Source organism: Ochlerotatus camptorhynchus, unplaced genomic scaffold (assembly GCF_037179485.1).
Source record: "Ochlerotatus camptorhynchus isolate MF236.1 unplaced genomic scaffold, CSIRO-AGI_Acam_v1.1 ptg000330l, whole genome shotgun sequence".
Classification (NCBI taxonomy): domain Eukaryota; kingdom Metazoa; phylum Arthropoda; class Insecta; order Diptera; family Culicidae; genus Ochlerotatus; species Ochlerotatus camptorhynchus.
The window spans coordinates 6,316,151-6,329,360 of NW_027040818.1; the positions used below are offsets into that span (position 1 = coordinate 6,316,151).

General features: G+C 37.4%; 2 protein-coding genes across 7 annotated transcripts in view; one reads left to right on the forward strand and one right to left on the reverse strand.

The window, feature by feature from the left end:
• Nucleotides 1-13,210, forward strand: part of RecQ4 (RecQ4 helicase) — a 394,445-nt gene that overhangs the window by 241,238 nt on the left and 139,997 nt on the right. The gene's annotated exons all lie outside the window — the stretch shown is intronic.
• Nucleotides 8,958-13,210, reverse strand: part of iPLA2-VIA (calcium-independent phospholipase A2 VIA) — a 58,518-nt gene continuing 54,265 nt past the window's right edge. For all 6 annotated transcript variants that reach the window (XM_065230420.1, XM_065230416.1, XM_065230421.1 and 3 more), the window contains one exon: nt 8,958-10,484. In XM_065230420.1, the coding sequence (XP_065086492.1) occupies nt 10,252-10,484 (233 nt within the window). In that variant the 3' untranslated portion in view covers nt 8,958-10,251. The remainder of the gene's footprint in view (nt 10,485-13,210) is intronic.

Below are 13,210 nucleotides of genomic sequence, written 5' to 3' on the forward strand. Positions count from 1 at the left end.
AAATAGCTTCTCATCCGAAAAAATCACCACGACGTCAGGGTTATCCGCGAGCCACTTCTTCGGGATTTTGCTTCTTTCCAGCCGCTTCTGAGAGAAGTTGACATTGTTGCAGTTTACAAGGATAGAGGCCATGATCATTTTTAATCACGGTTTGCATCGTCATACGCGACACATGATAGTCCTTAGCCATTTGATTCATAGACCTTACCGGATTCCGACAAATTTTGTTGGCCACCCACCGCCTTTATCAACGCCCGTGTCCGAACAGAACGCGGTCTCCCTGACCCAGGTCTTCTTGAAGCTCCACTTCCATCCTCCAATCGTTTTTTGCATCGCCAGACAAACTTTCGATTGACACCAAGCAGCTTGGTTATCTCACCGACCGACTTCTGTGTCTCCAGCAACTTGAAAACTGCGAGAAGCTTCGATTCCCCGTATTTCTGTAGCATCACAATATCACAAAACTTTTATCACGCTGATTACTTCCCAGGGGAACGTCTTTACACTTACGTAGAGAATCAGGTACGGGCTCGGGTTTGTTTACAAATTTTTGACAGTTCAAACCAAATGGATCGTTTTATTCAGCTACCATGTATATTTCTTCATATGTGCTTATTGTAATATTCATATCTGATTGCAACTTAGGAGCCAACTGTAATAGACTATGTATTCGCAGTTTTATCATAGAGGTAACTCTAAGATCAGAAGGTCCCTAAGAAACGAGCTCAACTTTTTGGCTCAGCTCTGGTACTCTCTTCGGTCCCAAGCTAATCGATTCACCCCTCGAAACATAGAAAAATCCACTAACCCCTCATTGTATCTGTCAAACTTTCATAGCGAATCAAAACAAACATTGCATAGTACTAGAATTTCGACTAGAATGGGATACGTTAATCGTTTGCTTGGGACCAATAGGCTAGTCAAGTAGTGAGCCAATTTAAAATCGTTAGTTTCGTATTGATTGTTGGTTTTATGAGGTCCTGAAATTGGCAAAGTTTTACCAAATATTAAAATCTAAAATATGTACATAGGACCGATGTAATAGCACAAACGAAGTGACAGACGACTAAATGGTGAAGAAATCAATTAAAATAATGTGGTTCGCAGTAATAGAATGATATGAACATAGTTGTTTTTGTGTACAATGATTCTTTGACAGTGTGCAAAGCGAAGGGGGCGACTCTACCTACGATTCAGGAAAAATTGTGTTTTGCTGTGGTTAGCTGCACGCACACTGAGTAGATAGAAAGAAGATTGATGACGATTCTGAAGATTTCCTGCAAAAAGATGATGTGCGATGCAAGTAGATGCGAGAAATGATTGAAGATGTTTCGAAGATTGATTCGCTAGTGTGAGATTTGTTGAGCTTCTTGAATTGAGATTTAGATGTGTCGCCCCCCTCGGTGCAAGAGTGTATCATTTTGTCATTTTTCTATGCATTTCAGTTTTGAGTAGAGTGAAAGAGATAGAACCATAGAGGTAACTCTAAGACCAGAAGGTCCCGAAATAACGTGCTCAACTTTTTGGCTCAGCTCTGGTACTCTCTTCGGTCCCAAGCTAATCGATTCACCCCTCGAAACATAGGAAAAACCAATAACCCCTCATTTTATCTATCAAACTTTCATAGCGAATCAAAACAAACATTGCGTAGTACTAGAATTTCGACTAGAATGGGATACGTTAATCGTTTGCTTGGGACCAAGAGGCTAGTCAAGTAGTGAGCTAATTTAAAATTGTTAGTTTCCACCGATTGGTAATAGGTTACTTCTACCACAAACAAAGTGACAGACGACTAACTGGCGAAGAAATCAATTAAAATAATGTGGTTCGCTGTAACAGAATTTTCTTAAAAGCTTGTGCCAACACCAACACCAAGTTATAATAGATCAGACACGAACCAACTCATACGTGGCTTAGCTGAACGTTTTCGGCGAACATGGAGACAGATGGCAGTAGTGTGCTTTGAGCAGACATTTCATGTTAACCTCTATGGTTATTCGGTGGTGGAAGTCTAACCTAACATTATCTTCTTAAATCAAGTGCAAATTCGCATTACGTCGAAAGTAACAAATGTAAACAAATCGAGTTATCAGTGTCAATCGATGCTCCTGCTATTACACTATATACTGTCCGAATATAGAACCACACACCGTTGCAGTTTGTCTTAAGCAGGACTGGCAAATGTCATTTTCAATTAAATATCTCACGCGATATTTACAGAGATACTTCTGTCACTATCATCGAATGAGAAAACGATGACAGAGATTTTTTTTCAAAATCTCATCGATTTTGTTGTTGCATGCATGATGCATGATAGTGGTTTACCACCCATTGTAGCACGGTAACTAAGTCCGACAGCAGTGGGCTCTCTTCTCTGTTTGTCTTGATCAAGCTTAATAACCTCTGATTGTCCTCAACATGTCGCTGTATGAAGGGCCAAAAACGGATTGGGTAGATCGATAGGCAAAGTAAAGTGGCCTATACGCATCTACGGAACAAGAGAATCTCCTTCCAGCAACTTGATCAGCCAATTGGTCAAAAAGACAAGCCCCCAAACAGGAAGATGTCCCAGGTGAGTGAGGAGAAGAGCCCGCCCTTTATCCACGAAATGTTATCAACAGGGAGTTGGCATTCCCACTCTCCCGTCCAAATCGCTTCAATCGGGTGCCCTGTTGGACCGTCCCTTCCCTTTTATTTATGTATTTCAATGTATATACGAGTTGATTGTAATGATTATTGTCAATAATACTTACATTTCGATGAAAATCGTGATACTTATCATTACAGAAACCAATTTTGAATCGTAGACCATGTCGTTCAACAATCCACTCGTTCCGAGACGGGGCTCTGTGATAAAGCCATCTTCTTCATCATGTTCGCTCGTCACCCGGAATGCATGCAAATGAAAAAGAGATACAACCAGGATTAGTTTTTTTTTTGCAATAGTCCTTGTTACACATTCTCTGTCTTATCCTTTTTTCTTCCAGTGTTTATAATTTCCTTTTCCTCGATCTTCTTCCTCTGCCGATACACCATCTGAAATTTCGCTATCCTCATTATTATAAATTTCTTCCACTTTCTTTTTTTAATTTTTCTTTGTCCTTAGCTAGTTCTTCCCATTCTTCTATATTAAGTTCTTCATATCTATCAAAGTCCTGATTTAATGGTCTACCCTCTTGTTTCTTGTTGAATTTGAATCTATACGCTAATTGCAGTGGATGGTTCATCTCTCTTCTTCTGATATGTCCAAAATAACTTATTCTGCCTACCCTAACTCGTCTATTTATTGTTTTTCCTGCTTAAATTTTTCTTGCATTAAATTTCATATTACTTGGTTTTTTACAGCTATTAAAAATGTTCATTAGAATAATTTTTTCGTAGTTTGCTAGTGCCACCCTGTTTTTCTTTGTTAATACCGCTACCTTAGTTCCGTATAATAACGCTGGTGCTAAAACTGTATTATATATAAGCTTTCCTAATTCCCAACTCGGATGAAATCTTGTACAAAAATCTACTACTAATCTTGAAGTTTTCAAAGCGTTTATAGATCTATGCCTATTGGTTAATTTCCTGTTTAGGGTTGCTGTCAGACAAACTCCTAAATACTTAATATATTCACTAGTTTTAAAAGCATTTCCATTAAGCATTAATTCGTTTGGCTGTACTGCTTTGTCATTTGGGTATCTGACTAAAATTTGACTTTTCTCCCTATTGATTTTAAGACCTACTTTGGATAGCTCCTCTTCTAGTACTTTAAGAATATTCTCTAACTCATTTATACTTCTTGCTATTATTAATATGTCATCGGCAAATGCTAAAATTATCGGCAGTTTTAAGCAATCTACATCTATCAATTCTAATTCAGGAATATCTCTTGCAACGTTTTTAAGAACATTTTGTATTAAATAATTAAAAAGTTGATGTGACAGGGGATATCCTTGCTTAATTCCCTTACCTCTTTTGAACTCTTTAGAAAATTGGTTTTGCCATAAAACTCTAGTGAGTTCATTCTTAACACATAATAACACCCTGTCAACTAATCTAGATGGAACATTTAAATTAAGTAAAACTTCTCTTAAACTCTTCACATTTACTGTATCAAATGCCTTACTGATATCCAACGCTAAAACAATTAGATTGTTTCCTGCATTCCAATATTCTTCCATGACTCGCCTAGCAATGAATATATGATCATCTGTTGATCTACTTCTTGTAAATGCTGCTTGATGGAACCCTGGATCTCCTGTGAATTTTCGAAGCTGGTTACCTATCCATTTAGCATATACTTTATAAGCCACATTACAAAGAGATATTCTACGAAAATGATCGGCTTCTGAAGCTCCTGCCTTTTTTGGAATGGGAATTTGCGTCGATTTGTTCCAGCCTTTGGGCATTATGTTTTCTACATATACCAACTTCATAATTTCAACTAGCTCTTCTATCGTGCTCTGATCTGCATTTTTAAGATATTCTAAATAAACTCGGTCTGGCCCTGGCGTTTTTCCATTACTAGACGTAAAGGGTGATACGGTCAAAATTTGGTCAATATCAACTTGACGTATTTCTTTCAATTTTGCATTTAAAAAACCTGAACACCCCTCATTTTGAAGGTGTGTGTGTGTAAAATGTTGCTCCTATTTTGATTTTGGAATTCACTCTTTAGTTGTCAAAATGCCGTCCAAGCAAGAAGAGCAGCGTATCAAAATTTTGCTCGCGCATCGCGAAAATCCGAGCTACTCGCACGCAAAGTTGGCAAAATCGCTAAAAGTTGCCAAATCAACCGTTACAAATGTAATTAAAGTGTTTGGGGAACGTTTGTCGACAGCAAGGAAGTCTGGATCGGGGGGAAATCGAAAACCGGAAGCCGCTGAGACGACAAAGAGAGTTGCCGGTAGTTTCAAGCGAAACCCTAACCTCTCTCTCCGAGATGCCGCAAATAAGCTGGGTGTATCGTCTACAACCGTGCATCGAGCCAAAAAACGAGCCGGACTATCGACTTAGGCTCTGAACCATTTGGTGGATTATTTTAACTTTTGGTTAAAATTTGACAGATGAAAAGTTATCGATTAACCCTGCTATCCGAGCATGGTTATTTCTGACAAACAAGAAGTTAAATTTTGACAACCGTGGCTCGAAAACCGGTCGATCGACAGCACGGGGATTTTCGAACATAGAAAATAACTTTCGAAATGTCACTTTTAACCACGAGTTAAATTTAACTCGGCAAATGGTTCACAGCCTTACAAGAAGGTAGTGACTCCAAATCGCGATGATAAACAAAATACGACGGCCAAAGCGCGATCCTGTACACGACGATGCTGACGAAGTTTGACTGCGTGGTAATGGACGACGAAACCTACGTCAAAGCGACTACAAGTAGCTTCCGGGACAGGAGTTTTATACGGCAAAAGGAAGGGGAAAGGTAGCAGATGTTTTCAAGCACATGAAACTGTCAAAGTTCGCAAAGAAATATCTGGTTTGGCAAGCCATCTGTACCTGTGGCTTAAAAAGCAGCATTTTCATAGCTTCCGGGACTGTCAACCAAGAAATTTACGTGAAAGAGTGTTTGAATAAACGTCTGCTGCCTTTCCTGAAGAAACACGGTTGTTCCGTACTGTTTTGGCCGGATTTGGCATCTTGCCATTACGGTAAAAAGGCCATGGAGTGGTACGCCGCCAACAACGTGCAGGTGGTTTCCAAGGACAAGAACCCTCCCAACACGCCAGAGCTCCGCCCAATTGAGAAATACTGGGCTATTGTCAAGCGGAACCTAAAGAAGACCAAAAAAACTGCTAAGGGCGAGCAGCAGTTCAAGGCAAACTGGCTTTCTGCGGCGAAGAAGGTGGACAAGGTGGCTGTACAAAATCTGATGGCAGGGGTCAAGCGTAAGGCCCGGCAATTCGGATTTGGAAAAGCGGAAGCCTAACTGAATATTTTTCCTGAATTTTATACTAATTGAACTTGAAAAAGAAATTTAATTTGATTTTTTAAATAAACGATTTCACCGATTTACACGCGTTTTCCCTTGACCAAATTTTGACCGTATCACCCTTTATTGATTATAAATCTAATTTCATCTAAGGTAGGAGGGTTTGGTAACGGAACGTAATCGTGTTCATTACAAAAATCTATTTCTGGCCCTTGACAATCCTTCAAAATATTATCCCATACTCGTGTACTAATTTTTGATGCCTTGTTGTTCTTCTGTTTTCTGAAGTTTTTTTTAGATAACTGTATGTTTTTCTTATTCTCATTTCTACGTCAAAATCGTTTAATTGTTTAAAGAATAACATAATTCCTTTTCCTTATGGTCTTTTATAGCTTGAGCTAACTCTTGTTTGCGATTACCTAATTTGTATTTATAGTTCTGCATGTCAGGATGTTTCTTGGAAAATCACAAAGCATCTCTTAAATTATTAAAAGCTTTTCTCCGCTTTGGTGTACTTGGGATTTTACTTACTCTTAATATGCTAGAAGCGGCTATTTTCATCTTTTTAACTAGGTTTGAGTATCTTTGATCTACCGAATATTTGTTTGTGTGTTTTACTTTAATTGATTTTATTTTTTCCTGATATTTCTTTTTAATACTTGGATCCTTAAACAATTCTATACATATGCGAGATGATTCTTTTGCTTTTGATGCTTGAATTTCTACATCTTTAAGTGAAATGCCAACTTGAATCAGTTTATGGTCCGTTTTGACCTGCGTCCAATATCCTTTAATAAATTTAATCTTAAAATTGTTATACTGCGGAGCTAGAATATGATCTATTTGACTTTGTTTGTCTTTACATTTCCAAGTTACTTTTATATCCTTCCCTATTTTGGATGAAACGTTTTTAATTTTTGATGTATGCAAGAATAATTTGAGCAGTTCTCCATTTGCGTTACAGAAATCATGACCGATCATATTTCCTATATATTTATGGTCCTCACTACTCATGTCTTTTGTTCCTAGTTGTGCATTAAAATCACCCATGATCAACAAGTTCTTTCTATGTTTGTCTTTTGATATTAAATCACTAAGATTAGATAAAAATGTATTTTGTCTAACATTAGGTGCATGGACATTTATTAATATTAAATTAATTCCATTTATTAGAAGCTTACACCACATAATGCCTATTTTTCTTTCTTTAATATGAACAACTTTTATTCCTGATCCTTTCCTAATTAAAATTGCTAGTCCTCTTGCCTTATTAATATGGTTGCCTTCCACCATCCAAGTGAAATTCGCTGTGTGTATTTGATTCCCTAGGGTATTTGCTTCCTGCAATACTGCTACATCTACTCCATATGCATCTAACGTACCGTCAATTTCGGTCCTTTTGGTTAATGTTTTGCACCCTCTTACATTCCAACTAGCAATTTTTATGCTTTCAACCGAATATTCAGAATTATTTCGATTTCTTTCATTCTTTTGTTTGAAAATTGCTGGTTCTCTTACTTTATTCATTTCGCTTGCGCACCTACTTAAAGGCTTACTTCTATCATTTTGGTTTCTCTTATCGATAACTTCTGTATCACAAACCTGAGTGGGAGTTATAGTTGAAAATTTTTCTATTGTTCTATCAATCATACTGTCGTAGTGGTTTTGGACTACTCCTCCTGTATAAAATAGTCTAACCTGTTTCCTTCCACTCTGAGCTTCTCCGAACTCATACATATTTCGATTTTTTTGTTATGACAGAACGTGACAGTCTTGTGATCATCGTGATTACTAGCTCATGTATTGCTATTAAAGTTACTTGTACCAAGAAAACCTTAAAAATATATTCACTCTACCGATTACATATGGTTACTTGCTTAAATTCATCTACATCAGTTAGAATTGTTGACGTCAAAACTGCATAAGAACTATTCTCATGAGTGCTTGATCATTGAAAAATGACAAAAAAGCTAATGATCGGTCGTTTCGTCTCGTGATAGTGAGAGGACCTGTTTTCTCATTGTCACATGACGGCTGTGATATTTACCAACTCTGGTCTTAAGTATCAGAGCAGAAAAACCCGCGAAAAGTGTACATTTGTCGTTTTACTTACTAGGTGAATATATCGAGCCGTTTGCTACTAAGATGGCCCTTATTACCGATGTCAAAGAGCCTGAATTTATAAAGAGGCGACATCTTATCCATTTGACAGGTCTTCTGCTCGATTGGAATGACTTTTTTCTATGTCTTTGACAGATAATCGATTGTTCCAATTTTGACATGTCGTCTCTTTATAAATTCAGGCTCTTTAACCGATGTCACTTCACGGTGAAGTGACAACCAATCACTCACGGTGAAGTGATTCCCATTTGATTTACACGGCAATCACTTCACCGTGAGTGACCACTGGTCACTTCACTTCGTTTTCACCGTGAAGTGACACCCGTAATAAGAGCCGATTATTTCGGTGATCCTAAAATGATGAATGAAGGCTGTACGTAGGGAGACGTACTTGATAATTTTCCCGAATATCCGCTATGGTTAATATTGCTTTATGCTGGGTTTGGACTAGGCAAGTCAAATGATCAACTCAGTTTTGAATTCAATTGGCTTGAAAAGTTGAGCCTGTTCAACTTTTTTCAATTCAAGTGAGTTGATCAAGTTCAATTCGCGTTCAAGTCAGTTGAATTCAACTGACTTGATCAATTGACTTGCCCTGTCTAAACCCAGCTTAAGAGATTATATGTGTTTAATTGGAAATATGAACAAAACCATGGTTTTCTCGGTTCGGTGCGAATGTTACTTTCGACGTAATGAAAATTTGTTGTAATTTTTAAACAGGAAACAATATTTGAGACATTCTAAATCTTCTTGTTTCTCATTCTACTAAAAAAAACTTGTTGAGACTTTCCAAAACGGTTCACCGACCATACTGCTCTGCTGTACAGATCAAATCATTTCGGATATGACAATTTCTGGAGTTTCGGATCAGTCCCAAAACCAGTTCAATTAATACATTATCCCAAAAAACAGTTTATTGATATAACATCCTTTCATCACGGTTGAAATGTGTTCTGAATTGTACAAGTCTTTTTCAGTAATTTAAAACACCAGTTTGTATCTGTTTTTTTTTTTTAATTTTGTTGTTGCTATTGTTCGATCGGGTTAAACTATTCTTCGGATTAGTTAACGTGGATAAAATGGAACGTGACGGTTGCCGTCTCTCGTTGAAATCTTTGGGCTATTTTTCGTTTTAAGAGGATCTAGCTTTAAGGGGAGTTGGTGGGAAGGTAATTGATAACTCAAATAAATAACTGACCATTCTCTGCACCACGTCTTCAAAGCTTGAATGTTTGTTATTTGAACTAGTTTAAACATAATCCTGTAATGACTGAAAATAATGAATTCAGTTGAATTTGCCTTTAAGGCGTACCATAATTTATACATTTTGAAGTCGAACCTAGCAGTCGATGCAAAGCATACCAAGCAAGGCAAAATTAAATATGTAGCCTATCAATTTCGAATTACACCCTAAACGATACACAGCAACTGCATTCTTTATTTTTACAAGACAACAAGACAGAGCATCGAAATTGGTACCTACTGACTGGGGTGGGGATACAAGGGATCAGTAAAATCTAGGTGGTTTGTGTTTCGTAAAGGAACAAATGGGTACTTTGTTTGAAAATCGATGACTCTGTCTGCACAAACCGTTTCGCGTAGTAAATATAACAAACACACTTATGTAAAAGGGAAGCTTCATTTTGTTGCAGCTGTTTGCCAATCGAATGTGTTCCACATATTCTATCGTTTTTGTTTTTTATTTGTTTGTTTTGAGTCAACGACATCTACGTTTATACCTACTGCATCACTTTGAAGATTTGAAAACTTTCTCCACGAAGCAAAAAACAATCAATCGCTCTGAGTAGCGCACACAAGCTCAAAGGTTCAATTCGTTTACGGATTTATCTAATTGTTTGCGTTCGACTACCAAGTACTGTAAATGTGAAGCCGCTGGTTTTTCTTCCTTTCTCTGTAAATTTAATCTATCGTTGTACTGTCCCTACAAACTAATCGGAATTTTCTGTTCTCCTGCTACAAGTCCTGCATTGTAAAAATATGATTCTTGTGGTATTTTTTTCTGCTTACTTACAATTACATCTTACTGTCTTCTTCGGTCATACGATATATAATAGTTCTGATTTGTTTTGTGTATTGTCTCTGAGAACTGTGGCTTCCTGTCCATTACTAGTGTTTGTATGTGTACAAGAGAGAATGATACTAAGTAGAAAAGATCAAATTATACGGCCGGACCTGTCTCCTCACTTGAGAATGTTGATCATTTCGATGACCTTTCGCCGGTTGGCGTACATGTAGGCCTTGACCTCCCACAGCATGTTGATCAGTGGTTCGTCGATCTTTTCGTCCATCGCAATATCGACGGACATCTGCGGATTGAAACGGTAGTACGGGACGCCGATCATGCTGCACCAGGCACGGGCACGATCCACCACGCGGCCATCGGAAGCCGTTGCTTGGTCGACGAGAAGATTACCTATGGTGGAAGAAGAAAGGGCATGATGTCAGTGGAATATGCCTTCTTATTTTTCAGATTATTTACATTCCAAGAAATTGGGGGAAGTCCTTTGAAGAAAATGCCCTGAAAGTCTTTTCCTAGCTAATTTTTGAGAAGTAGTAATGGTAGCAGGGTTTCAAAATAATAAAGACAAAACGTTGCGACGATTGTCATGACACACTCTTTTCGCAACATAGCTTCATCCGAACAGTGGAAGGAAAATGATAAAATTTTGTTTGTACATGGATGATGCAGATACCGTTTAGAGAAAGCTATGTAACAACCACGTTGTTGTTCAAACAATTTTCTCTTTATGAAGAGCTTTGAGTGGGTTGGTTTATTTCCTGGTTTATATTCAACACTCCCCCTTATTCTGCGAGTCACGTGACTCTCTGTCACCGGTGAGGTGAGAATTGTCACCTCACCGGTGACAGAGAGTCACGTTACTCGCAGAATAAGGGGGACTGAGTGGTGTTGAGTACTTGGCACTGATGAAGTCTGCAAGTAGTAGACGAAATACGCGTATCTGTAAAAAGATAAGCAATTATAACGGAATTTAAAGGAAATAAGCCAACCCACTCAAAGCTCTTCATAAAGGGATTCCGTTAAGAGGTTCGACAAATTTAAAGGATTGAATTTTCTCTTTGTTGATTGTCATCAGTAATGACTCATTATTATTTGAGCCATATGTCGTATGTCATTTAGTCACGATTATGATTATGATGGTTCCACCTCTTACCCCTACAAAGGTTTGAGTCAAACTTTGAGATAATTAAATATAAACATTTTAACCAGGTTTGCAAACAAAATCGAGCTGACTACAGATATAAATTTCCTGTTAAATATGCTATAGGCATCAACCAAAAACATTCAAAGGGGTAACTAGTTATCAAGAATCCAAGTATAATCCTCGACAATACTTCCATTTACACGTGACCTGGAATTTACACGTTTAAGCTTCCGCAGTCCCAGGACTATATCCAAGGAAACGACTTCCAGCCAACCCTTTCAAGGCTTGAACCACAATTTCCACGTATTAGTCATTTATACCTGTATTCCGCGCGCGAGACTCAAACCATTGTAGACTACTCAAAGCTAATTTTACTATTACTACTACAAAATCAAAAAACTAAAAATCCATCATCACCATCGAGGCAAACAATGTAGTTTTTTGTTTATGCTACACAAATTACTAAAATGTCTTTATGACAGTCTCCATACAAAATAATCCGTTAAAGATAACTTCGTCAAGATACATGATTTATCCATTCATAAAAATTTAACTGCTCATTAAACAGCTTTTACATGTGAAATGCAGCGTCTCTTAAATACTGTAAGTGTAGTTGCACGCTTGATGTGTCTAGGCATCGAATTGAAAACATTTATACCTTTGAAAAATAATGAATTTTGTGAAGCATTATTCAAAGGATGTGGAGATCTTACTTCATCCTACAAACGCGGATGAAGGGATCGAGGCAGCAAACCGTTAACTACTTAAAAAATGAACACCATAGTCAAATACACAATTCTTTGCTTCACTGACAGCCATTGCAAAGCGTCCAGCATAAAAGTTGAGGAAGTGAATCTATTACATCTTAAAACCAAACGCATTACTCTATTCTGCAAACGCGTAATCTCGATATTTGGCCAAAAATAAAATGGAAGGGCAAAAGTCTAGATGAGGGGAGATGATTGATTTGTATAACTGTATTTTACAACCAATAATTAAATAGTTTTTCAAGCGACATAGAATTCCATACTTCTTGGCAATTTTCTTGATGACATTGTCAATATGAGAATTGAACATGAGTTTGTCATCAATAATCACGCCAAGATATTTAATTTCCTGAACGCGATCAATCGTCTCATCATCAATAACAACAGAGACATCATCATCTACACGATTCCGCGAAATTACCATGAATTTAGTTTTACTTATATGTATTCAGTTTCAATTGTTTATACTTCAACCATCTACTTAGAGAACGCAAATCGTCATTCAAGCGTGAAACGAGTTCTTCTTAATCTTTAGCTGCAATGAATAACACAGTATCGTCAGCAAAAAGATTAATATCACAAAACCGTAAAACTCGTCGCATGTCATTATTATACATAATAAATAAAAGGGGCGCTAATACACTTCCCTGAGGCACTCCAAGGTCATTGTCAACGGGACAAGATACAAAATCATTAAAAACAGGCATTTGTGTTCTGTCAGATAAATAGCTAGAAATTGTCTCAAAAGCGCGTTTTAGATCCAAAAACACAGCAACAATCGTATCTTTATGCTCCAAATTTTCTTTCCATTTAGCTAACAATAAGTTTAACGCAGTTTCACAAGAATGAACTTCCCGGTATCCCGATTGTTCCGGTATCAACAAACAATTACTATTTAAATATTCTAACAGCTGGCCTTTTACAAAAAGTTCTAAAATTTTCTCTAATATGTGCAAGATGGGACGAAACTCTTCGGCTTTAATCGTCTCAGCAACTTTTTGTATAGGAACAACTAAAGATGCGGCACGTGCCCAGATTGCAATGATTGATTAATAAGGTCCCGCAGAGTGTGTCGAATGACATGAAAGCAATCTTGAATAACTCTAGCATTAACATTATATACTCCAACCGTTTTTCCTAATGAAAAGCAAATATTTTTAAGTTCATCTAATGTAATTGGGTGAAAACCATCAAATCTACAGTTACTA